Source organism: Podarcis bocagei, assembly GCF_964188305.1.
Source record: "Podarcis bocagei genome assembly, chromosome: 8".
In the NCBI taxonomy this organism is placed as follows: Eukaryota; Metazoa; Chordata; class Lepidosauria; order Squamata; family Lacertidae; genus Podarcis; species Podarcis bocagei.
In genome coordinates, this window is record NC_138133.1 from 45,047,641 (window position 1) to 45,075,161 (window position 27,521).

General features: G+C 41.2%; 2 protein-coding genes across 2 annotated transcripts in view; one reads left to right on the forward strand and one right to left on the reverse strand.

The window, feature by feature from the left end:
• The window catches only part of LPIN2 (lipin 2), a 47,460-nt gene extending 28,562 nt beyond the window's left edge, over positions 1 to 18,898 (forward strand). The window contains exons 9-20 of the mRNA XM_081205586.1: positions 4,453 to 4,640; positions 5,825 to 5,918; positions 6,192 to 6,261; positions 6,944 to 7,033; positions 7,898 to 7,977; positions 9,204 to 9,345; positions 10,900 to 11,048; positions 11,914 to 12,000; positions 13,622 to 13,774; positions 14,692 to 14,806; positions 15,038 to 15,141; positions 15,542 to 18,898. Of these exons, the coding sequence (XP_081061712.1) occupies positions 4,453 to 4,640; positions 5,825 to 5,918; positions 6,192 to 6,261; positions 6,944 to 7,033; positions 7,898 to 7,977; positions 9,204 to 9,345; positions 10,900 to 11,048; positions 11,914 to 12,000; positions 13,622 to 13,774; positions 14,692 to 14,806; positions 15,038 to 15,141; positions 15,542 to 15,686 (1,417 nt within the window). The 3' untranslated portion in view covers positions 15,687 to 18,898. The remainder of the gene's footprint in view (positions 1 to 4,452; positions 4,641 to 5,824; positions 5,919 to 6,191; positions 6,262 to 6,943; positions 7,034 to 7,897; positions 7,978 to 9,203; positions 9,346 to 10,899; positions 11,049 to 11,913; positions 12,001 to 13,621; positions 13,775 to 14,691; positions 14,807 to 15,037; positions 15,142 to 15,541) is intronic.
• A 1,443-nt stretch (positions 18,899 to 20,341) lies between these two features.
• EMILIN2 (elastin microfibril interfacer 2) overlaps positions 20,342 to 27,521 on the reverse strand; it is a 42,859-nt gene continuing 35,679 nt past the window's right edge. The window contains exons 7-8 of the mRNA XM_081205562.1: positions 25,518 to 25,646; positions 20,342 to 20,711 (exon numbers count right to left, since the gene is read on the reverse strand). Of these exons, the coding sequence (XP_081061688.1) occupies positions 20,374 to 20,711; positions 25,518 to 25,646 (467 nt within the window). The 3' untranslated portion in view covers positions 20,342 to 20,373. The remainder of the gene's footprint in view (positions 20,712 to 25,517; positions 25,647 to 27,521) is intronic.

Sequence of the window (27,521 nt, forward strand, 5' to 3'; positions counted from 1 at the left end):
GTAAATTTTATACCGGTGTTCCACAACCATTCCCAGTCAGCAAACATAATGTTATGACCAATATCCTGTGCCCACTTAATCATAGCCGATTTAACTGTTTCATCTTGTGTATTCCATTTCAGCAGCAAGTTATACATTCTTGACAAATTCTTAGTATTGGGTTCTAACAATTCAGTTTCTAGTTTTGATTTCTCCACCTGGAAGCCAATTTTCCTATCTTGTTTGTAGACCTCCATTATTTGATAATAATGGAGCCAATCTCTTACTTTGGGTTTCAATTTCTCATGACTTTGTAATTTCAATTTATCTCCATCTTGTTCCAAAATTTCCCAATACTTTGGCCATTCGGCCTCCATATTGAGTTTCTTCAATGCCTTAGCCTCCAAGGGTGACAACCATCTAGGGGTTTTGTTTTCCAACAAGTCTTTATATCTTATCCAAACATTAAATAACGCTTTTCTGACAATGTGATTTTTAAAGGCCCTATGCACTTTGATTTTATCATACCATAGATATGCATGCCAACCAAATGTATTATTGAAACCTTCTAAATCCAAGATATCTGTGTTCTCGAGGAGCATCCACTCTTTCAGCCAGCAAAACGCTGCTGCTTCATAGTACAGTTTTAAGTCCGGCAGGGCAAATCCCCCTCTTTCTTTTGCATCTGTAAGTACTTTAAATTTTATTCTGGGCTTTTTGCCCTGCCAGACAAATTTCGCAATGTCTTTCTGCCACCTCTTGAAACAATCCATCTTGTCAAGAATCTGCAAAGTTTGAAACAAAAATAACATTCTAGGCAATACATTCATCTTAATAACTGCAATTCGGCCTAACATTGACAATTTCAAATTTGACCATATTTCTAGATCTTTTTTAATTTCTGACCAACATTTTTCATAGTTGTCTTTATACAAGTTCAAATTTTTAGATGTCAAATGAACCCCTAGGTATTTCACCTTCTTAACCACTGTCAAACCTGTCTCTTCTTGAAATTTCTCCTTCTCCCTAACTGTTAATTTTTTTTCTAAGACTTTAGTCTTTTGTTTGTTCAGTTTGAATCCGGCTACCTGGCCAAATTGTTGTATTATCTCCAACACCCTTTTCATACTAGTGTCTGGCTCTTGTAAGGTCAATACTAAGTCATCTGCAAAGGCCCTTAACTTGTAATGTTTAGCTCCGACCTGTACACCTTTAACCTGCTGGTCATTTCTAATCATATTTAGCAACACCTCCAGAACAGAAATGAAGAGCAATGGGGAAATTGGGCACCCCTGTCGTGTTCCTTTTTCTATCTTAAGATCCTCAGTTATCACATTATTTACAATCAGCTTAGCTTTTTGTTCGGAGTATATCGCACCCATACCATTCTCAAATCCTTGACCTACCCCCATCCCGTGAAGATTCTTTTTCATAAAACTCCAAGAAATATTGTCAAAGGCTTTCACCTCTAGTAGTTCCAAGATGTCTATTATATTCCTTACATTGTCTGATAAATGCCTTTTTGGGAGAAAGCCTGCTTGGTCCTTATGAATCTTCTCCATCAACACTCTTTTAAATCTTTTTGCCAAAATGTCTGCAAAAATTTTGTAATCCACATTAAGTAATGATATTGGGCGGTAGTTCTTAAGTTGAGTCTTTTCAGTCTCTGTCTTTGGTATGAGTGTGATATAAGCTTCTTTCCACGACTCTGGTGCCTTTTCCCCCTCTAAAATCTCGTTACAGACTCCCTTTAACGGTTGAACCAACCACTCCTTCAAAGCTTTGTAATATCTGGATGTCAGTCCATCTGGTCCTGGAGATTTGCCCAGTTGCATATCCTGAATGGCACCCTCTATCTCTTGTTCTGTTATTCTCTGGTTTAAATCCACCTTGCTTTGATGAGAGATTTTTTGTAATCCATATTTATTAAGGAATTCATCTATGTCCTCTTCATTTTGTGGCCCTTGAGAGTATAGTTTTTAAAAGTAGCTCAAGAAACAGTTTCTAATCTCGTTGGGTTTAGATATATTCTTTCCATCCACTTCTAGGTTTGTAACTGTATTTAGTTTCTGCCTTTTCTTCAGTTGCCAAGCCAGAAGTTTGCCACATTTATCTGCCGATTCAAATGTCTTTTGTTTCATTTGCTTTATCTTCCACTCAATCTCTTGATTCATCAATTCCATATATTGTGTTTGATATAACTTGATCTCTCTCAAAATCTCCTGGGACTTTGGTTTTGATCTTAATTTTTTCTCTCCTTCTTTTATCTTTTCCAAAATCTTTTCCTTCTTCTCATTCTGCTTTCTCTTTTTTATTGAATTTTGTTGAATCAGAAATCCTGGCATCACAGCTTTGCTTGCGTCCCAAATTACTCTTTTTTCCACATCGGCCTTTAGATTTATTTCAAAATAGTCCTTTAAAGTTTTTTGGGCCTTCATGTGGATCTCCTCATCTCGAAACAGGGTGTCATTCATCCTCCATCTAAATTGACCAGTTGTTGTAAGTTTCATTTCCATCTTCACGGCGTTATGGTCGGAGCAAGTTTTTGGGCAGATTTCTACCTTCTTAATCTTTGGAGCCATCCCACTAGTAATCCAGATTTGATCAATTCTGGTCCAGGTCATCATTGCTTGAGAGAAGAGTGTTCCCTCTCTCTCAAGAGGGTTCCTCGTTCTCCATATGTCTATTAGGTCCATATTTTCAGTCATTTCAAAGAAGGTCTTCGGGAGTCTCCCTTCCTTGGAGATTGTCAGTCTTTGTGCCTTGTCCATGTTTGTAGAAACCACACCATTCATATCTCCCATAATTATTACATTGTAATCCAGATAGTCCATCAGAGTTTCATGAAGCTTCTTAAAAAATTCCGCCTTGCCTTCATTTGGTGCATAAACTCCAACTATTAAAAAATTTTCTCCTTGTGCTTGTATTTCAACTGCCAGGTATCTTCCTTGTTCATCTTTAAACATCATTTTTGGAGCCCATTTCTCTTTTACATAAATCACGACTCCTCTTTTCTTGACTTTGTCCGATGAAATAAATTCTTGTCCTAGTCTTTTATTTATAAGTAGTTTCCTGTGTACCCTGGTTACATGGGTTTCTTGTAAGCAAATCACGTCCAATTGTTCTCTTTTCAAAATATGAAACACTTGACGTCTCTTCAAAGGCATGTTCAGCCCATTACAATTCCAACTAAGGAATTGCAGGGCCATCTTGTTATTTTTCCGTTACTCCTCCAACCGCTCCAAGTTGTTGCTCTTCCTCTGATGGTGGTGGGTTAAGTCCAAACGGTAAGTTAAAAATGTCTAGTGCTCTCCTTTGTTCTGCAATCGGATCCACCGTTCCCTTCTGTAGATCCTCTTGGTTTCTCTCCAAAAACTTCTCTTTATCTTGAATTGTCTTTATTTTCACCTTCTTTCCCTTATAGTTAAAGGACAGTCCTTGTGGGAACTCCCACCTAAAGAGGATGTTGTTCTTCTTCAGCAGGTAGACCAGATCCTTGTAGAAGGTTCTCACCTCCAAGATATATTTAGGGATGTCTTTAAAAATTTGTATAGGTGAATTTTCAATTTCCAAGGCCTTTTGATAATGTAGTTTTAATATTTTGTCTCTTTCTTCCTTGGATCTGAGGGTAATCAGGCAATCCCTCGAGGTCTTTCTGTTCAATCTCCTGCCCAATCTAAATGCTGTTATTATCTTAAATTCTTCCTCCTCCAAATCTTCCCAAAAGTCAGCAAACTTTTGTGTTAGGAACTCCGCCAGGTTGTCCCCTTCGCTCTCGGGAATTAGTCTTAATTTCACAGAAGCAGTACATTTCTGATCATCAAATAGGTGGAGAAAAACAAGAGGTAATGGCTGTGGTCGTGCCTTTCTTGTCATCTGAGCGGTCCCTGACGGAGGGAGCAGTTCACTAAATGGGCTTCTTACATTCTTACAACATTATCAACATTAAAAATAGCAACAGCAACAAGTTATGAACACTTTCCAGAAATTTCTTATGGATAATCAACTGTACAGTATACAGTGGTACCTCGGGTTAAGTACTTAATTCGTTCCAGAGGTCCATTCTTAACCTGAAACTGTTCTTAACCTGAAGCACCACTTTAGCTAATGGGGCCTCCCACTGCTGCCGTGCCGCCGCCATGCGATTTCTGTTCTTATCCTGAAGCAAAGTTCTTAACCTGAAGCACTATTTCTGGGTTAGCGGAGTCTGTAACCTGAAGCGTATGTAACCCGAGGTACCACTGTATCCTTGTTTGTGTATAAAAACTGTATATTTTGGGAGACAGATACACTTCTGAAGTCCAACAGCTGCCTGCCGTGTCAGACTAATTTGCTTTTTGTTAAGAAGTTTTCCTTATTCTGAGATTCATTGTGTTTTATCATGTTGTGACCTGCCCTGGACTACTTTAGAAGGAAGGGTACTATGTGAGCGCAACGAATCATATGCACATGTTTTGTTTTTCTTGTCTTCAGTGACTCTGATCCAGGTACCAGACAATGGCTGGAGTCTGACACGCTGTCGGGTTCTCAGTCGCCACAATCGGTGGGAAGTGCTGCTGCAGATAGTGGTACAGAGTGTATGTCTGATTCTGCAATGGACTTGCCTGATGTCACATTATCCCTTTGTGGAGGTCTTAGTGAAAATGGGGAGATATCAAAAGGTATGCAATAATCAGCCTTGTTTTTAATAAACTCTTGATGTCTGTATTTTATATAACTTTGCCCTATAGGAAGCACTTATCTCAATGTGCAGGATCAAATTATAACATATGTGCCACCATGTGTTTTTCTAAAGCTAGGCAGGAAGCTGTCTTCCTGAGTGTAATTTCCTGCTGAGATGCACCATATGTCAAATGTCAGGCCATATCTGCTATTGGCTGTTTTGTGGAAGTCCTGCTTTCAATGTAACAGAGAGCTTCAAAACCCTGAAGTGCTTTAAGAACTTGCTGTTGCCATTATTGTTGCTCAGTTTGATTGAGATATGAGGGTTGGGGAACTCTCTGGAACCACAGGGGGCTGCATTGGGTTGGATGGAGGGTTGAGTGAAAAGCAGGGGCCCATGTCTGCATTAGCAAAAGTGATTTCCACTTGTGCACAAACACCGTTAGTACAAGACAACTGGGCAAGTAAGTATTGAAAGAAACTTGTGTTCCAGACTTACTTTTGCACTTTTAGCAAGGTTATCAGGGAACTGGTGCTAAGCAGATGTGCATGTAGGGCAGTCGGGAAGTTTGGAAGCAAACAAACTGCCATTTTAATAAGCAGAAGTTCACCACTGAACTTCTTTGGAATTGCTTTATTGACATTTAAAAAGCAGCAGATTAACCACTGACATCTGGCTTCTTAGTATCTTGACTTTGAATTCTTCCACATGTTAACCATGGATATACAAAGCATGAGTAAAAAGAAAGACATGGCCCCAGAAATTGCTTCCTTGTAGCAGTAGCTCCTCTTGGTCCATCACACCTATAACTATATTCTGCATAAAGTAGAAATGGCAGTGTTGGACCACAACACAGTGTGCAAGCTTTTGAGTTCTACAGAACTCTTAATCAGGCTGCACACAGGCTCCAGACAAATTGCAGGTCCAGGTTGATCCAGGAGTTGTCCAGGGCAGATCAAAGCAGCCCTTGATCACCTGGAGTTGGATCCAGGTGATCTGGGGCTTTGAGTGGGGGTGGGGAGTCAGGCAACTACATGCTTAATCAGGATTTTACACCCTCATTTAATGAAGATGCATTCATTTGAAAAATTCATAATTCTTTTATACAAGAAGGACTAGGTTAAGCTAATAAGGGGAAACAAACATGCTTTAATTATCTGATAAAATGTCATTGTGTTGCAGAAAAATTCATGGAGCATATCATTACTTACCATGAATTTGCTGAAAACCCAGGACTCATAGACAATCCTAATTTGGTAATAAGAATATACAACAGGTAACAATCCTCAAATCTCCTATTTTTCCTATGCTATTTAATAATAATTTTGTCTGGTTCATCTGTCATTCTATTCTATTGTCCTTTAAAATTTAAAACCCAAGTTCTGTGAGTAATTCTTGCCTGTTAGCAGCATATAATGTAGAATTCATACCAAAGTTTTTTAGCACTGCCGTGAGGCTGTTTTATGTTTACAATAAAGAGTATGTGGCATATTTATCATGCTGTGCATTTTGTAATATTCATAATGAGTAACTTTTTCTATATAAACAGGTATTATAATTGGGCATTGGCTGCTCCCATGATTCTCAGCTTGCAGGTGTTCCACAAGAGCTTGCCACAGGTAATCTAATACCAGCAAATACTCAGAAGTATATTAAACTAGGCTATCCATTTTGGGCCACAGAAGCAGAGTAGAGTGGCAGAGGCCCTGTCCCCTACTTGTCCAAGGCTTCTCATGGCAGAGTTATGGAGGAAGCAAAGCTTAGTAATTTGGGTATTTGGGATGTCTTCTAGCTTTGTGAAGGGAAAAGCATGAGCCTGGCAAACAGCTGTGTGAGAAACACTAGTATGTTGCTCCCAAGTTCCAAGGTACAACACTTCTGCTACTGTGGTTTGGTCCCCACCCCTCCTAATCCAGTGATTTTTTTCTAATGAGCTGGGAAGGAGGCATCTGCTAAGTCAGAGCACTCCATAAGAAATTATTGGCAGGTATTAGTTTGCCAAGGGTGTCCTGCAATACAGCCTTAATGGAACTTGGGCCAGGCAGTGGTAGCTGTAGTGAGGTGTTCTCTGAGGTAGCCTTTTTACCGTAGGGAGAAGCCATTTCATGAAGAGAGTACAGCTCTCCCATAACTTAATTGTGCTGAACTAAGTACATTCCTGCATAGTCATGATGGAAGCACATAAACATTTCAGAGATTTAGCATAACCAAGCAATGGATAAGCACACATGAGATACCATTATGCATGTTAGAACTGGATGGCAACCTTGTAGATGTACACTGATTTCATATGTTTATTAGGCTACAGTTGAATCCTGGATTAAGGATAAAATGCCGAAGAAGTCTGGAAGATGGTGGTTTTGGCGTAAGAAGGACAGCTTGGTCAAACAGGTAAAATAAAACTCACTAAAAAAACGGTGTGCATAAGGAGAAGTGCATATGAATATTCATGTGGACTTTAAAAGAATATTTGAAACCTGAAATGGAGTGAACCGAACTAAGGTTGGCAAAACTGAGAGAAATCAAAATAGACAGATCCTCCATCCATAGTTTTAATTATTTTATTTATTGAATTTATATACCGCCCTATACCCGGAGGTCTCAGGGTATAGATAGAGTTGTACTCTATCTTATTGGACACAGGGAAACTCAACTTTTGGTTTCTACAACATTTAGTTCTGCCTTGTGTACAGGCTCCATGGTTGAATTTCTTCAGTCTTTGTTGATTTTTTGTTTTATTTCCTCTCTGATTGAAATAACCTAAAGCACACATACATTAAAACCAGCAATTATTATCAATTATGAGGAGGATGCTCTAGTACAGAAATCTAATTATACAATTTATTCTGCTTTTGTTTGTTTCCCAACTGCATAATCCTTTTAAAATTTCACCTATCCTGGCCAAACAACACAACCTTACATTTTTCATTATTAATTTAGAACTTGTTATCTTGCAGTGATTTGGGAGCCTGTCCAGTTATTGTTGCCAACTGGTCTTGGGTTAGGAGATTAATAATACTGCATTCTCACTTTATAGTAAACAATTGTTATATTTTAAAAATGAGGTGAATGAAATAACACTCCTGTGAAGAAGGCTTCAAATAATTTGAATAATAATATTTCAGTCCTGCTGCACCTTTTTACAACTAGGTTGATATTTGAATTAGAGATACTACAAGCTTTTCTTTCTGATCAGGTGAAAGTGCAAAATATGACCTATGTTGATGAAGTCTTTATGTACTTTTCATATATTAGCTTCCAGAAGCTAAGGAGGGAAAATCTGAAGCTCCAAAAGGCGACCTATCAACAGCCACAAAGGAACAAGTTGAAAGCCGGTATGTTTTAAATAAGTTGTGATTAGAGTGAACAGCTGACAAAAGAATAGAAATTTGCTACTGGGTGATCTGGGAAGGGCTCGTGACTCAGAGCACATGTTCTTCATGCAATGGTTTCCAGGTTCAATTGCTGGCATATCTAGGTGGGGATGGAAGACTCCTGTCAAACACCAGAAAGCTTCTGACAGTGTGGACCAGGGCTAGGGAACCTGTGATCCTCCTAATGTTGTTGGAGTCTAGCTCCCATTAGTCCCTGTCAGCATGTCAGGGATTATGGGATTTGCAGTCCAACAACATCTCGAAGGTCACAGGTTCCACACAATTCTGACTTTGATGAACCAATGGCCTGACTTGATATAAAGCAGTTTCTTATGATACTTCATCAATGCAGAACAGAAATATGACCAGGACTGGTGGGGTGTATGTGTATGCCACACAAAACTAGAATCCAGTTTAAGAAATTATGATGCTGCATAAATGCACCATCTGCTTTGTAAGCTTCAAAATGTTCTGTATTGACGGGAAAGCATTAAAACTAGGATGAAATAAAAAATTATGTCTGCCCGTTGTCCCAACAGCTAAAATTGTTCAGAAAGGGGAGGTTTTGTCTGACTTGATGCTGTGGGAAAATACCTGTGCTAACTGAAAAGATCTGAATACATCAGAGACTGACTATATCTTGTTAAAGGTTCATAAATATAGTTACAGTGGTACCTCTGGTTACGTACTTAATTCGTTCCGGAGGTCTGTTCTTAACCTGAAACCGTTCTTAACCTGAAGCACCACTTTAGCTAACGGGGCCTCCTGCTGCTCCCACGCCGCCGGAGCACAATTTCTGTTCTCATCCTGAAGCAAAGTTCTTAACCCGAGGTACTATTTCTGGGTTAGCGGAGTCTGTAACCTGAAGCGTATGTAACCTGAAGCATATGTAACCCAAGGTATCACTGTATATTGCTTGCATTGTAAGCATGAAATAGTCAGCATGCTGTATACTTACCTTTATTTAGCATAAATCCATCTGTTCTGTCACTAAAATGGGAAACCATTAAGCTTAAAAAACAAAACACAACCATGATGATAGGGTTTCCTAGTTTTCTCCCACCCAGTCTAGAAAATGCTGCTCCTTCTCAGAATGGCTTAACGTGCTTTAGAATGCTTGGATCTCTTGAAATAATCTGTGAAATGTACAACATTTCTTATTGCTTACTGTGCTTATATTGTTTTAGGCCTACAGGTGATGAATCTTCAACGGATGATGAAGGATCCCAGGAACTAAAAGAAACCTTAAAAATAGATTCCGCTTCACTTCCAAGCCATGGGAATGCTACATCTTACAAAAAGTCACTTAGATTGTCTTCAGATCAAATTGTAAGTGGTCAAATTCTGTAAACATATTGATGATTTTAAGTAGTTAGGGGGGAAATGACAAGAGTGGTTGAGAGAGAAAAGGGCCCCCTTGCTGAAATCTGTTTCTCTGTTGTTATTAATAAACCAGTTCTGTGAACTGTGTTTAGATCAATTTTTGCAACTCCTAAATAAATCCTCCTGCTCTGGAACACTCCCTAATTTCCATAATTTTGGCTCAGTGTTGCTAAGATTTCTTTGGATCTGGGTCATGGAGAGAGATGGTCACGCATTATAGCAAACATGAAATCATTGTTCCCCCCTATCCTTTTCTTTCTAAACTGTGTCATGGTCATGGTGGGGGAATCCGTTATCCCTTTCTCAATGGATAGTGGCTTGGTTTGCACATCACGTAATAAATTGAACCATAGTTCAATGTGGATGAACAATGTGCATGGTGCTGACATACTGGATACTTCACTCCTATCCTCCTGCTGTTGCTGCACTCCCAAAAAACTAGTCATGGCCTACCTTATTGTGTCATCTGGATCCAAACTCAAAGTTTATTTCTCTCCAAACAAACCACTAATAGTAAGCCAAGAAAAGGCCTTGACTACCACTCATGGTTTATTAGATTTATTATTTGCTTTACTATTTTATATTTTCTACCAGTCACCAAACATAACTCTCATGCTGCTGTAGAAAAGAGGGAAGTTTTAACTGCAGCAGAAGCTTATCTACAATGCACAGACTGGTTAAATGCAGATTTCAGTAAGTTGTGCCATTCAGATGAACTCTTACTTCATTCCCCAAATTTACGAATGCATTTCATGTAATGGGATGACGGTGCCTTTACTTCCACCTTGGTGTGGAATCATGGTTCATAATCTAGTCTAGAGTAGGCAAACTTTGCTATCAGTTGTTACATTGTGCTGACGTAAGACTTGTATCCAATCCTGTATGCTGACTACATGATCAGTGGTAACATGCTTTCTTCATTACATCTGGTTTATCTAATTTGTAGGCAAAGCTAGTAGCTACTCTATATACTACTGCATTTAAAAAAATAATCCAGAGTTGATGAAATTCAGTGCACTATCTATATTAGGTAAAGGTAAAGGACCCCTGGACAGTTAAGTCCAATCAAATTTGACTATGGGGTGCGGTTCTCACCTCCGCTTTTCAGGCCAAGGGAGCTGGTGTTTGTCTGCAGCTTTTATGGGTCATGTATCCAGCGTGACTAAACCGCTTCTGGCGCATGGAACACCGTGACAAGTGCCAGAGTGTATGGAAATGCCATTTACCTTCCCATTGCAGTGGTACTTATCTGTCACGCTGGTATGCTTTTGAACTGCTAGGTTGGCAGGAGGTGGGACAGAGCAATGGGAGCTCACCCCATTGTGCAAATTTGAACTGCTAACCTTACCATCAGCAAGTCCAAAGAGGGTTGGTGGTTTAGACCACAGTGCCACCCACATCCTATCTTTATTAACATTAGCATTAAAATGTAAAATATTTTGGCAGAGAAATACAATATCTTTTTGGGTTAATATATTATTGTGTCTCTTTAATTTAAAGGAAAAACTGAAGCTAAGAGATGGCCCCAATGATGTTGTGTTCAGCATTACAACCCAGTATCAAGGAACTTGCCGTTGTGCGGGGACAATATATCTGTGGAACTGGAATGACAAAATAATTATTTCAGATATTGATGGAACAATAACCAAGTAAGCTGTATGTAGTTTTACCTCTATTAAATCACTGCACCAGTGTGTTCAAAATCTATTTGTGTCTGATGAACACTACTCAGCGACTTGGTTCTGAAAACCAATGCTTTTCCTTAAATCTTGGTAAGAAGTAGGGAAAAGTAAATTAGGAATTCAGCTTTCTGACACCTGGTAAGAGCCAGATGATATGGACTACAACTCCCATCATAATATCTGTGCTGTCCAGGACTGATGTGAGTTGTAGTCCAAAATATTTGGACTGCTCCTGGTTTGAGAAGGCTGACTTAGTTACTAAAGAGAGGTAGGCTTTGAGTTGTTGCGAATATTTCTTTGTTTAAAGAAATAATTATACACTGTCATGTCATAAAATGTGGTTTACATCAATTAAACACAAAGCTGTACAATAAAAAACATACAAAAAAAGTTTTAAACAGGCATCAATTAGCTACTGTTGAACTATGTACAGTGGTACCTCAGGTTAAGAACTTAATTCGTTCTGGAGGTCTGTTCTTAACCTGAAACTGTTCTTAACCTGAAGCACCACTTTAGCTAATGGGGCTTCCCGCTGCCACCGCACCGCTGCGGTATGATTTCTGTTCTCATCCTGAAGCAAAGTTCTTAACCCGAGGTCCTATTTCTGGGTTAGCAGAGTCTGTAACCTGAAGTGTATGTAACCTGAAGCGTATGTAACCTGAGGTACCACTGTATTGTTAAATTGCCTGCATAGGCTTGGCAGAATAGAAAGGTTTTCAGCAAGTATTTAAAAATTGGCACAGAAAAAACTCTGGAGGGTCTTTTAATACCTAATGTAGAAAGCATCAATTCACACTCTTACTTCTATTTCTAACCCTCGTTCCTGGTTTAGGTCTGATGCTTTAGGCCAGATCCTACCACAGCTTGGCAAAGACTGGACACATCAGGGTATTGCAAAGCTCTATCATTCCATTAATGAGTAAGTACCTTGCTTGTAAAAGTTGTGAAACATAGGAATAATTGATTTTGCTAATTCAACTAACAACTAAAGATCTAAAGTTTTGAATTCTTGCACAACACTTTTCACTTTTAACCAAAGGTGCATTTCATGATCCTGTATATTCTGTATTTGTATTCTCATTGCCTTCCTATTTAGAAGTTACATTTCAAACTCAAATAACAGAGGAATTAAAATACAGAAGTTAGACATGTGACATGAGGCAAATGTAGGCCAATTCAGCACATTATCATTATTTTCTTCAGTATGCTGCAAACCCCTAGCGTTCATGAGCAGAGCTTGTGGTGCACAAAAAAAGACCAAAGGAAACTTCAGTCAAATGACTCCAGAGGAAAGGTTCCAGCTTCCTCTTTCTCCTCATGTCAGCCAAAAAGAAATGGGCATGCCTCTAAGTGGCTGCTACTGCTGAAATTTGTGGGATTGAGCAGCAGCAACAACATTGTCCATCTTCAGATTTTCTGCCTTCCATTTCTCATAGCCGCCTGCATGTTCCAGTAGTGGAGGCAGAAGCAGCCTGCCCATGGACTTTCTCTTTTGTACATCCCTTCTTCGCCTTGTGACAGCTACTGCTGGTATCAAAGAGGGCCCCTCTGCTGACTTGTGTGCTCCTGGAAGTATACGACTAGCATCACTAGCAGATTAAGGCTGTACCAAAAAGATGGACTCAAGTCTAGGATCCTGGTTCATATTGAAGTAGCTATGAGTTGTGGTGGTAGTGGCAAAGCAGATTACATATAGGAGGAGTAGCAGAAGTAGCAGCAGTAGCACAAGGGGCCACACCCTATGGACAGACTACCAGCTGGAGGATATGGAATAATAAGTGGAAGTCAAGCAAGTAGATGAATACCACAGAAAGGGGGATATGGAAAAGTGAAAGCCTATGGCAGCAACATCAAAAGCTTCAATGTCTATCTGTTTTTGAGGGAGACTAAAACAGCCCAATCTTAATGTGTGTATACAGTGGGCGTTATTTCCAAGTAAGAGTTGCAGCCTAAATGCTTCAGGGAGTGTGGGGAAGAGAATAAAAGTTGAATTAGTAACCAGAGTTTTGAGAAGTTGGAACCATCTAAAGATTCAAAACCAGTTCAAACCATTTTTGTAGAGAACATTAAATACACTTGAAAGTGTTGTTGTTTTGTTGTACTTTGTCTTTTACCATTACATTTTCCACACACACCTGTCCCCTACTGAAAGCAGGGCTTGCAGTGGATCATTACCACCTGCAAAGCCATGCCTCTTTGCCCAGTTTGATTTCATATCATGTGGACAAAGGAAATGGGTCACAGGACATCGCAGTGCCTCACCCATTTGCCAAAGTTGGCCCTCAGGTGGTGGGGAAGGTTGCCAGCTGGCTCCAGTATCCCACCCCTGAAATATAGTCTTAAAGATGTCTGCACTGGCGCATTAGTTTCTGATGTGACCTTGGGTCAACACACCCTTCTCCCTTCCAGTTGCTTAAATGCTTTATAAAACATGAATAGCTGCCTTCTCTTTTTTAATTCAGTATGATCTGACTGTGACTTCTTGGTGTGAATGGTCTACCATATCAAGAGAGCTTCCTAATCTAGAATTTCATTCTTAGGAATGGCTACAAGTTTCTGTACTGCTCTGCTCGTGCCATTGGAATGGCAGACATGACAAGAGGGTACTTGCACTGGGTTAATGACAAAGGAACGATCTTGCCCAGGGGTCCCTTGATGTTGTCTCCTAGCAGTTTGTTCTCTGCTTTTCATAGGTATGTAAGCAAAAACACCCTAACAATCTTTGTAAGGGGTGAATTTTGAAATATAACTTAAGAAGCTGAGTGAAACAAGTGTTTTTGTCATCATTTATGGTACCTTGCTTTTTATCATAGCACAATCTGTGATGGACGTAAATTGAAACTTCTAAATATTTCACTTGTATACAGTCACATGGGACTTTGTAGTATTAAAAGCCTATATATTTGATAGAACTGGAGTGGTCCAGTGATGCACACCCCTTGTTTGCTAGATCTTAGTCTGATGGTGAAGTCAGGGCGCCATTGCAGCAGAATTTAAAAGCTGCTTTTGAGCTTCCCTTTACTACACTGCAGGAGTTGCTAGCTTCTGTAGACTGTATCTGTGTTTAGCCTAGTTCATAATGGGTTTTCTGCCCCCCTGTGCAGGTATAAATAAGTAGCTGGATTGAATATGAACATATGAAGCTGATTTGTACTGAGCCTGACCTTAGTTCATCTATCTCAGTATTTTGTACTCTGACTAGCAGCAGCTCCCCAGGGAATCAGACAGAGGTTCTTTCAACACCTTCCAGATTCTTTAATTGAGAATACCAATAATTATACCTGGGCTCTTTCACATACATATGCTCTGCCACTGAGCCCCTTCTTCCAAATGAATATGTTAAACTGTACCGTCTTTACAGCTTCATTGCAAGGCAAAAGCTGGCACATGGCAACAGCATTTCAGGAGGAGGCAATAGCTGTAGTTGCACTGATTTAGATCAGTGCCTAGCTGTCTTCATATATTGTTTTGTTTTCATCTGTTTAAATGACCTTTTTAGGAAGAGCAGAACTAAACTTTATAACTTTGTTAAGAACCTGGACAATATTTTTCTAAGGTATTGTCTTAGGCCACAGAAAATATCTGATTTTTTTTAATGTTTTGCCCCCAGGGAAGTGATAGAAAAGAAACCAGAGAAATTCAAAATTGAGTGTTTAAATGATATCAAGAACTTATTTTCTCCATGTGAACAACCCTTCTATGCTGCTTTTGGAAACAGACCTAATGTAAGTCTGCACCATCCAACAATTAGTTAAAATGTTCTGCTGTTCTACATGAATATGCTAAATGCACAAATAGTTCTTGAAACTTAGGAAGGAGTTTGAGATGATTTTTCACGTATCTCTATATGGGTTTCGGAATGAGTACATGCATATGAATTTTGTAATGTGACATTTTCTCAATTAAAAAAATGGCACTATGGCCTCTAGTCTAAAATGTAGTTGTGTTGACTGCAGGATGTGTATGCTTACATACAAGTTGGAGTTCCAGACTGCAGAATATTCACAGTCAACCCAAAGGGTGAACTAATCCAGGAACAAACAAAGGGAAACAAATCTTCGTAAGTATAGGGTAAAAAGCAGTGGGAAGAATAATTGTTGAATTGATTTGGGTAACCATGCTGCCTAGTATGTGCAATTTTAGGAAAGTACCTAAAATCATTAAGGAAAGTGCCTAAAATCATTACTATCTGCCAGTGTATTAAATGATTTGACTATGGGCAGAAGTCAGTTGTGGAGGTGATTAAACCTGGCAAGGTTTATATCCCATTAAACACGCCCAGAATCAGACAAGCATTGATTTTTAGCACTGCTGTTTGGCTGTATTAAGCCTTCAATCCTATAGATGTTTACCTGTAAGTCCCACTGAATTTGGTGGTCTTGCTTCTGAATAGGCATGTACAGGATTGCACTGTATAACAAGTATAATGAGTAACCCTTCCTATTTATTTCTGCATACAGGTATTACAGGCTGAGTGAACTAGTAGAACATGTGTTTCCACTTCTTAATAAAGAACAGAGCTCTGCTTTTGTATGCCCAGAATTCAGCTCCTTCTGCTATTGGAGAGAACAGCTTCCTGAAGTGAACATAGAAGACTTAGCTTGAACAGCACTGATCACAGAGAACCTCCTTCTGCAGAGGCTCCTTTATCCTTTGGTACCATGTGTCTTATTAAATACAGGAAGCGCCAAAGGTTTGGCATAAGCAAATGAAATGCAAGGCTGATCTCTCTTTGTTCTTTTAAGATGTCCTTACTGTTTGATTTAAGGCATTAGAAAGATAGCAATCCTTTGAAATAGCAGACCATCCAGAGGATAGAGGACAGAAAATGAAAATTTAGTTGCAGATTTGCATCTTCATATATACAAACCACAGTGGATGTGTGTGATGTTATGTATGTTAGCCTCCTTGATATATCATCTTAAAGGAAAAGAGAAAAAAGTATGTAAAATTGATAGCAGAGATTTAATAGGCCCACTATAGGAATTATATTTAGTACTTAAACCAGCACTTAGGCTGTTTGAGATACAATGTTTCTCTCATTATTAATTTCTTTAAAAATATCTTAAGGATTCATGAGTTTGTGTGTAGTGGTCACTCTGTTTTGCTACACCGTTAAAGAACTGAGGATTGTAGTGGAAATGGTACTTCTATTACCCACTCATGGTTGTGTTGCCTTTAAAAAAAAAAAAAAGAACAAACAACTACTATACAGTGATTGGGGGCTGTCTGAGATGCTTTTTCTTTCTTGCAGCAATTTTGCTTCCCTAAGCTGCTATGTGAAATTAGAATTCTAAAGAACAGTAAGAACATCTTTGCTGCAAACAGCTGACATCTCTTAATTGCACTTAGCATGGGTACTGTATAGATCAGCAGGCAACAGATTCAGAAAATATTCAGGGATAAATTCTTGTTTTATAGAAGGTAATGTATATAGTCAGTCTTTAAAACTGGAACTACTATTAATGCCTTTCCAGAACTCTGTATCAGGGTTTTTCAGTTTTGATAAAAGTGGCACAGGACAAGGGCATCCAAGTGAGAAATACTGTGTGTGTCAGGTACAAAATGTTACTTCTGTTTAGACATTTAGTATCTTAGCTCCGCAGTGGATCCAAAAGCAATCGAGGTCCCGATTTAAGTAGCCAGTTGTCTTACATTCTTTCACCTATTTCTATCCAACCCCTGACACAAAAATGATAGTTGATTAAAACGTCTATAAGCAAAAACATTCCAACTCCCTGCCAGTTAGTCTAGTGTGCCATAAACCAACTCAAACTGAAAGAGTTAACATTTTTGAATCATCATATAACTTGAAGCTAGGTCAGTCCTTAAGAACTGAAATGCTGACTAGTGCTTTCCTGGTCACCCAAAGTATCCATGTAAACGTATCAAAATTGTATTCTCTGCCAGGTATGAACTAAATTTAATCTGCAGGTTTGCTACCGGTGCTGGTTTTATGTTGTCAACTATGGTAGCAGCATTTAAGGACTAGACGTAGTGCACTCAATAAAATCTTTATCAGACTTATCGAGGAGTTTCACAACTAGTAATTTGCTCCTTTTGACTTTGTACAGGGAAAACATTTGAGACTAATTAGATCAGTTAAATAGATCAGTACAGTAGATGTAACCTTAGAAAAATGTTGGGGCTTGAAATTTCTAACTAAACAGTGATTGGGCTCTATATTGTCATGTGGTTTGAAAACTATTTTTCAATCAGATATCTTAAAGTAATAGAATACCTAAATCTCCACACACAAGGAAGTACAAGTTATAGCTCTAGTAAAGAAAAGCCTACTGTACTGGTTAAAATTCACTCCAACATTTGGCACTTGTTCATTTTCATATTATACGGTATTCTGTAAAGCACTCTGAAAATTTGAAATATCCTAGATTAAATTTCAATTTGAGTTGAATGTTTGTTTCACATTATGCTCTTAATCTTTTTTTCCCTCTCCCTCTTTATTCTGCGGTACGGTACATTATTTCACATTTGCAGTAATAGGTTATCTTGCTCCTCATAAGGCATCAGTACTGTTAACTGGAGTGAATAATTCTGACAGTGTTTGGAGTGGAGATCTGTGTGCTGCTTTTGAATATTAAGAATTTCCAAAACTTCTGGAAGAATTCCCTTTTGCTTAATGCTGAAGAGTACTCTTGAGTCACCTTGATCCAAACACTTCCTTCATTTGAACAAAATATGCACTTCTTAAAATGATATACTATTGTTTTCTATCTCTTGGTCTCAATTTGAATGGCACTATGCAGACCATTACATGATGAGTTTGGATTTTACCTCAGTGACTCCAGAGCTGCTCATTGGTAGATGGTGGTGCCCAATATAGCTATCTGCTGGAGGTAATTTTTAATCTGTTTCCTTGCTGTACTGGAAATGGATGGTTTGGAACTGGTATTGGGAAACAATGCTTGTACTAAATCTATTTCAGATCAGCACAAGTTTCTTAGTTCTTTCCATGAAAGATATATACATTTGTGTTTATGAACAAAGAACCTTTTAAAGGCTGTTTTTGAATATGCATTTCCTTTTACTTTGGAAGTGTATTGAACAGCTTATGCTGCACCTCTCAAATCATTTACCTGGAATTTGTCATATAAAATGAATACAAGTAAAGTAAGGAGCTGGGAAATCAAAGCCTGCAAGTAATGCATGGATAATTAAGGCAATCTCTGCTTTATGCAAGAAAACAGTTGTTTTCTATTGCAGTGTAAAGGTTCTAGATCTCTTGTGTCCTTGTGTTAAGACTAGTATTTGGAGGAGAGAATGTGTGTGTAAATGCAAAAATAGTCTCTATTAAGCAGGGTAAATGGGATCCTTGAAAAACAGTACTCCGCTATCCATATACTTTTTCAAGAATTGTGCCCTCATCTGAAAAAATATTATATGGCTCAGCATTGGAAACTTCTAAATGCATTCAATTTATGCAAATATGACTGTGATGCAGGCTGGTAACTGAAGTGCAAGATATCTCAAGTCTTTAAAGCAACTAATATGTAAGACAGATATATTAGAACTGATACCTTTGCGATAAGGCTTTCATCAGCAAAACTTTTGACACCTTTCTTTAGAGAGCGAGAGAATCTACATTGTGGTTGGTTCTGAATGCAAGATTGGAGATAATTCTTCAGTACATCTATTTAATTGTGTTATAACCAGTTTTTTCTTTGATATACCTTTATTCACTTATTAATCATTGAACATTCCAGTACAGTGTTTTTTGTTTTTTTTTTGTAAAGACTGGTCTGTTAGGAAAAAAATGTCCACTGTGCTGTGTTAATAAAATTTACAATAAAACCTCACTACATGTGTTATCTTTATACATTTGAAATTATTCCCTGTGGCGCTCAAAACGGCCTGCAGCCTAATCACAGAAATTCCATTCAGTACAATATAGGAAAAAGTTACCTTGGGTGTAGAGGAGAATAAACACGGAAGAGACAGTCAGCTGAAAAAGCCTGTAGTTATGTTCATTTTGGACTCTACCTGAAAGTAGGCTGAAAAGGTTTTGGGTTACCATGGAAGTGATTCAGAAATGCAATTTCCATAAAAGTTACTTTTTTGCTGCAGAACTGGGGCTGGTGAGCCTCCTCCATGGTGGCTAAATGCAGTTGGGGGCTGGGGCAAAATTTCTGCCAACTACAATAAAGCACTAGATTTTTACTGTGACTGCCTCTTCTGGAGACATGAGGGAGACCTTCAGTAAAGGCACGACCCATTGTTTACTGAAGGGCTCCTGGCCATTCCCACAGAAGAGCAGCAGTCTTCTATTAAGTATGAGTAGATAGGACTAAGACTACAGTACACAAAACTGTATCTGCACTATCTGCGATAAAGAAACTCCAGTCATAAATTATAGAACAAGTACATGTAGCGCCATCTTCAGTATTTTAGGGTAGGCTACAAGTTTGTAATAACTTGGATGAACTGCAAGAGTGAAGAAGCAAGACAAGAAGAGAAATTTCACAGGCCTCATGAGGGATGTTCTTTCCTTGGCTGCAGGAATTCCTAGCACCATTAGTAGATTACCAAGTGCAGAAAAAGGAGGGTGTGGCCTATTTGGCTGGGTGTCTTTGCTTTTTAGTATTTAGTCTGCTGCAAAAACAAACACATAAGGGATTGATGATATTTAGACCATGTTGTATTATGCCTGTTCTCAACTTCCACTTTTCCCAGATGAAAGCTTTTAGGACATCAGATACTTACAAGAACCTAATTCTGTGTGAACCTCGTACTTCTAGCATAGTAGTTCAAATATCACCTTTTTCCTGAATTTACTCTGTGGCCTTGGGCTCCATTCCCCCTATCTAAAATATGATGACAACATGATTTACAAGAACAAGTTAATGCACATGAAATGCTTTGAAGACTAGAAAGTGAAATACAAAAGTTATTGCTGCAATCACTGCTATAATTTTCAACAGCTAGTTCAAACTTAAGTGAAAAGGACCTCCTTTGCTGCTTTCAGCATTTTAAGGATAATGCATGAAAACAAGATAGTTTCACAAGGTTAATTTTTAAATTTATTTAACTAGCTTCAATGACTCAGGATTGCAATTATAAAGTCTCTATTTCAAAAGTTAATAAACAGTGCATAATTTACTTTGAACATATTTCAGTGATACCCCCATAGTAACTACTGTCCATAATCTAAAAGAAAGTCAACTGAGGGAAAGAAAATATAGTCATGTAAGGACTGCACTTAAAACAGAAGTATTGAAGGTGATGAAAAAAAATGAGGAATATTAAAGCTTCACCATTTATTCATTACTCCCCTCTATGCATGAGAAAGGGAAGGATATAGAAACACCCCACTGAATGTGGAGTATATTTCATCAGAGTCTGTGTAGGCCAGCTTGCCCCCAGTAACTACAACGCTTACTTCAGCTCCAGCTTTGAGGTGAAGAACAAGATGGAAAGCCCCCGTTCCACCACAAGTTCGTTTCCCTGATCGTGGTCGGTGGTGTTCGAGCAGCTCTCTCCTGTAGCCAGCTGTGTGGAGCTGAGCAATACTTGCATTGGAAACGGACAGCACAGCTTCTACGTATTCATCTCTCTCTGGAGCTAGAACAGCTGTGATCAGATAACGACCTTCATAGGGAGATGTAAAGACGCCTGCAATGAAGACACACATTAATCAAAACACACGTGTACAGTTGGCCCAAGTCCAATTCCTACCGCTTTTTCAAATAACACAAGTATGTCAGTACAATAACTGGGAGGAAATAAAGGGCATTTAATCTGAACGTGTCATATTTTATTTGGCATGACAACGAAGAGGAGTTCTTCACATAAAATTCCTCTTATGAGCTCATTCTCCCTTAGCTCCTGCACATGCTTATTATACATTTTTATCCACTGAGCTGATTGTGATTTCACTTCAGTTCCCCAATGCATAGGAAAGAATGCAATGGTGTCTGCTGTTAGCAAGTTCTCCCAACATTAAATCCTTCAGTTCTGCCACTTGTATTTGTGATTTATGGGGGGAAGACAGCATGCTCAAGGACTAAACAATATTGGGTAGATTAAAAGAAATGGATGTTAGCAATGGAGTTAATGCCAGCCTCAGCAGCTTGAGGGATCTGCTGGTGCTGCTGCTCGCGTGAGTGTTGGGAGGACCGCTCCCTTTTCTGCCAACTCCATCCGGCCTAGGGGGCGGGGCCTGCACTCATCGCCACAGCATAAGAGGCCAGAGAGAGGCCTCCGGGACACGACTGCTGGTGCTGCTGCTCGCGTGAGTGTTGGGAGGACCGCTCCCTTTTCTGCCAACTCCATCCGGCCTAGGGGGCGGGGCCTGCACTCATCGCCACAGCATAAGAGGCCTGGGAGAGGCCTCCGGGACACGACTGCTGGTGCTGCTGCTCGCGTGAGTGTTGGGAGGACCGCTCCCTTTTCTGCCAACTCCATCCGGCCTAGGGGGCGGGGCCTGCACTCATCGCCACAGCATAAGAGGCCTGGGAGAGGCCTCCGGGACACGACTGCTGGTGTTGCTGCTCGCGTGAGTGTTGGGAGGACCGCTCCCTTTTCTGCCAACTCCATCCGGCCTAGGGGGCGGGGCCTGCACTCATCGCCACAGCATAAGAGGCCTGGGAGAGGCCTCCGGGACACGACTGCTGGTGCTGCTGCTCGCGTGAGTGTTGGGAGGACCGCTCCCTTTTCTGCCAACTCCATCCGGCCTAGGGGGCGGGGCCTGCACTACCATTACAGTTTAGAGGACAGAGCAGCTACCGGCAGCAATGGACAAAATAGCTTTAAATGTTTTAATTGCTTTTAATTTGCAGCACCTTAAATGGGGGTTGTTGTTTTTTATAATATTATATTATTTCATTATCTGCTGCAAATGTTAAAGGTGTTTATATATATTTTAAGGTGTTTTAAAGGTGCTTTTATTGTTTACTTGTTGTACCACCGTGAATGGTGGTTTTTATCTATGTAATTTTGTTTGTTCCATCTTGTTCTGTTTTGGGGGTTGAATATTGAGTGGGGTGGGGATTGGTTTTGTTTGGGCATAATTGTCTTTGGTTGTTTTGTTTTTATTTTGTAAATGGAGGTTAGTATGAGGCCTGGGATTGCTACCGTGGAGGGGCGAGGGAGGTATGGCGGTGGGGGCAGATGTTATAGGCGAAGGGGATCGAGATACGGATATGCTCGTACCCCTTCCAATCTGCGCCCCATCCCGAGAGACGAGGGTATGGTGAGCAAGGATTACTCACCTCCTTCACTGGTGTTGTGCAATGCCAGGTCTATAGGCAACAAAACCGCTACCCTGCGAGATTTCTTTATCTCGCAGGGAGTCGACCTGGCTTGTGTGACGGAGACCTGGGTGCGCGAAGGGGTAACTGTTACCTTACGAGAGATGGTGCCCCCGGGTTTCACCGTCCTCCACCAGTCACGGACTGTGGGCCGGGGGGGAGGGGTGGCAGTATTAATCCGGGAAAATTGTTCTTTCAGGGCTCTACCATCGCCATCGATCCCCGGCATTGAATGTGTTGGCCTAGTGTGGGGCTCCGAGGAGAGCTTGGCTGTCTGGCTGGTGTACCGGCCACCTAGCGCACCAGCAGCCACCCTGTCAGGCCTGCTGGAGGCGGTGGCCGGCTGGGCCTTGGAGTTCCCTAACCTATTGGTATTGGGAGACTTCAACTTCCATGCTGATGCCACTCCCTCCTCACAGGCTCTGGACCTGGTGTCTTCCATGGCGACACTAGGGCTCTCCCAGTTTGTTTCGGGCCCCACACATCAAGCAGGCCACACGCTGGATTTGATCTTTGGTGCCGGTATAGATGTGATCATGTCTCCTTCGATGAAGGTGCCATGGTCTGATCACTACGCTCTGAAAGCCAGGATTGACTTTCCACCCCCACCCTGCTTAGGTGGCGAGCCGATTTGGGCTCGCCCGCAGAGGCTGATGGACCCGGATAGATTCCGTCAAGCCTTGCGGGACCTTACTCCCCCTGGCGACTCATTGATTGAGCTTGTTGAGGGCTGGAATACCCAGCTCCTGGCAGCCATCGATGAGATCGCACCTAAGCGCCCTCTGCGACCCCGCAGAAACCGGGCTCCCTGGTTTACCGAGGAGCTTCGGAAAATGAAGCGGGACCTCAGACGGCTAGAGCGAGTATGGCGGGGTGCCCGTGACGGAGCCTCAAGAACATCTTATAGGGTTTTTATGAAAACCTATGAGATGGCAGTGAAGGCCGCTAAGAAGTCTTACTTCTCGGCCTCCATTGCATCCGCTAGCTCTCGCCCGGCGCAATTATTTAGTATAATTCGGTCTTTAACGTCCCTTGAAGGACAGCCAAATTTAAATAACAATCTGACACACAGCTGTGAGGCATTTGCGAGCTTTTTTGCGGAGAAGGTCCTGTTGCTCCGCCATGACCTCCCTGCCAATTTGGATACAATAAAGGAACTGGAGGCCCCTCGACTGTCCTCGGGTCCAGTATTGGACCACTTTGACCGGATATCTCCAGCCGATGTGGACAGATTCCTCCAAGCTGGAAAGCCCACCACCTGTCCTCTTGACCCGTGCCCGTCATGGCTGATTAGAGCGTGTCCAGACGAGGTGCGGGGCCCCCTGGGGGATATCATCAATTTGTCCCTTGGCACCGGGATATTCCCAGGGGAACTGAAGGAGGCGGTGGTGCGTCCGCTCTTAAAGAAAACATCATTAGATCCCTCAGATCTATCCAATTACCGCCCGGTCTCGAATCTTCCATTCCTGGGTAAGGTGATTGAGAGAGCGGTTGCTGAACAGCTTGTTAGGTTTCTGGATGAAACATCTGCTCTGGATCCATTCCAGTCCGGCTTCCGCGCTGGTCATGGGACCGAGACGGTTCTGGTCGCCCTAACAGATGATCTCCGCAGGCAGCTGGATCGAGGCGGGTCGGGGCTGCTGATTCTTCTAGATCTGTCAGCAGCCTTTGACATGGTCGATCACGAACTCCTGGACCACCGCCTTGCCGACGTGGGGATCCAGGGCACAGTCCTTCAATGGCTGCGCTCGTTTCTCTCTGGTCGGGGACAGAGGGTGGCGCTTGGGGGGGAATTGTCATCACGCCACTCCTTGGTGTGTGGAGTGCCTCAGGGTGCAATTCTCTCCCCGATGCTTTTTAACATCTTTATGCGCCCCCTTGCCCAGCTTGTCCGGAGTTTTGGGCTGGGTTGCCATCAGTATGCTGATGACACCCAACTCTATCTGTTGATGGATGGCCATCCTGACTCGGCCCCAGACACACTGACCAGATGTCTGGAAGCTGTGGCTGGATGGTTACGTGGGAGCCGGTTGAAGTTAAATCCTTCGAAGACAGAGGTCCTCTGGCTGGGGCGGGACGATATGGGATCGAGGGGGCAACTCCCATCTCTTGCGGGGGTGCAATTAGTGCCAGCACCGGCCGTTAAGAGTTTGGGTGTAATCTTCGATACCTCCCTCTCTATGGAGGCGCAGATTACAGCTATAACAAAGGCGGCATTTTTTCATCTCCGCCAAGCTAAGCAGTTGGCCCCTTATCTCTCTCGTCCTGACCTAGCCACTGTGATCCATGCGACGGTCACCTCCAGACTGGATTATTGTAACTCGCTCTACGTGGGGCTGCCCTTGAGACTGACCCAGAAACTCCAGCGGGTGCAGAATGCCGCGGCGAGACTCCTTATGGGGTCTTCGCTGCGAGAACACATTCATCCGGTATTATACCAGCTGCACTGGCTCCCGGTGGAGTACAGGATCAGGTTTAAGGTGCTGGTTTTAACCTTTAAAGCCCTATACGGCCTAGGACCCTCGTACCTACGGGACCGCCTCTCCTGGTATGCCCCAAAGAGAAACCTACGGTCTGCAAATAATAACATCCTCAAGGTCCCAGGCCTCAGAGAGGTTAGGCTGGCCTCAACTAGAGCCAGGGCCTTCTCGGCTGCGGCTCCAAACTGGTGGAATGCTCTGTCACAAGAGACTAGGGCCCTGCGGGACCTGACATCTTTCCGCAGGGCCTGCAAGACAGAGTTGTTCCGCCAGGCTTTTGGTCAGGGCGCAGCCTGACTCCCTCCTCTGGCAACCTGCTCAGAATTTTGCTTAATTGGTTGCCATCAATTTGATTTAATTAATTTTTATAATGAAATATTTTTAGATTGTGTGATTATTTGACTGATTATTTGATTGTTGTTAGCCGCCCTGAGCCCGGCTTCGGCTGGGGAGGGCGGGATATAAATAAAATTTATTATTATTATTATTATTATTAAATGTATCAGTAGTGTCTGCTCTCACACTGACTTGGACCGGAAGGGAACCTCCTATTAAGCTGCTTTATATAAGCAGGTACAAGTTGAGAAAATGCCGGAATGCATTTAAATTCTACAGAATTTAAAAATTTAAAAAATCATTCAATAGATTCTGCTCCCGTTTCCCTTTATCAATTATGAACCTTTCAATACCTGTTTTAGGGTTATAATGGTTTCCATCATTTACAAGCACTTTGTTGAAATGTACCACACCCACACCATTAGGGAAAGGCTTCTGAGTGAGACCAGCAGAGAATGACACTGGTGAAGTAACAGCTGCTCCTAGAATGAAGAAGTGATCATAATTTAGACACATAATGCAGCATTACAAGTGCTTTAGCTGGTCTTATACACAAAGTTCTCCCCATGCCCTTAATTGAACAAAAACAAAACAAGCACACCTTTTGCAGTTTTACCACTGTTGGGACGACTGAAGGTCCTCTTCTATTTACACTTTTCCTATCATCTACAAAGTGAATAGCAATATTATCCCTATCTCATTCAGCAACAAATGTTTAGGCAACACTGTCTTAGTTCTACATCACCAAAAGTGTGTGGAATGAATAAACACAATGGATATAGCTATATGCTTTACGTACCACATACCAATTATGCTAAAAGAGATTACCACCACATGAAGATGACTTTCATGGCTTTAAGCCTTTGGGCTTCTCCAAGAAGGCCCAATGCAGAGAGTACTAGGCCAATCTACAGATCACAACCACCACATGGAGGCTACTGCAACATGCTCTATTTCACAACTGCTAAGGGGTAAGTGTGTTGCATAACACAAACTTGCTAAATAGACTGCTTTCATTGCAAACCTTCGATTTTAGTCCCATGTGTTGGCACAATGAAAGTGACCATTCCTTATAAGTAACGAAGTTCAAAGTGGACAAGCAGTTGTTGCAATCCATCTAAGAGTAATATATGTACAATTCTTCTACTTCATCCACCTAGCAGAGCAGTGTAGTGCATGCAGAGCCTGCTTAGAAAAAAGTCATTCTAAGGAGTGCTGTGGATGGATTTAGCTTCCCCTACCCAGTCCTTCCCACTGAAGTACTTTTCTAAATAGTCTCTGCATATTCCCTTGCTGCAACTGTTCCATACACACATTCAAAAGTGGTGTTTTAATTTACTTTCACTTACCTCCAGTTTAACATCTTTGTAGCTATTTCCTTTTATTCTTTAATTTGTGATTGTATGGAATTGACATGGCTTTCAGCTAGTACAATACACTTACTTTGATTGATTTCTTCTTCAGTCAGTGTGTCCTTCTACATAGTAGCTGCTCCTTTCTGGGCCCTGCAAACCTATTGTCCCTGGGAGGGCAAGGAGCAGGACCAGTAGGGAGGGGGCATAGCCTGGGAAGGGTCCCAGGAGCCAGACAGAGGCCTGGAGGGGCACATTTGGCCTCCAGACTTGGAGTTCCTCACCCCTGCTTAACAGACTGCAGAACCACACCTCCAACTGCAGTCAGATAAATTTTCAGGTAACTATTACAGCATTTGTATATACACACTATATAAGTTTTTAAGATGTTGATACAATAGATTGCCAACTAAAGCAAAGCAAACAATGAAGCTCACCATTATCTTAATCTCCATTATTTCAGTGGCTTTTCTTAAACAGTGGAGCCACATAACAGCCTAATATGAGAAAGCTAACTTTATCCAAGTCTTAGCAGCAGTGCTATGCTCTCTGCAGTCACCTGCACACAGTCGGGTCTGGAACATGTCAACAATCAATTACTTTAAACAGTTTAAGATGACAGTAGAATATTTTCTGATCTTTAGCTGAAGGAAGGGCTATGGTTAGCTAAGTCTCTCCATGCCTAGCCTTGCATGAAGATTGAAGGTAATAAACTACTAGATACAAATTATTGGATCTGTGTGCATGCCACAATGTATGGATCCAATGCCAGCACTCAGCCATATGTTGAAGCCCAGACACTATGCTGACATATATGCCTATTTTCAGCATCAGCCTTTGTGTTCCTACGTGGGTAGGATACCTGAGAGAGAAGAATATCACAAGCTTTCCTTTGTAAACAGAGGGAAAGCAACAAGGAGGTATTTAAAGATCCTCTCTCTTTGTTTATTTACTTAGTTAATAGCCTTTTACATGCATCTTGTGAACTGCCCTGAGAACTGTGGA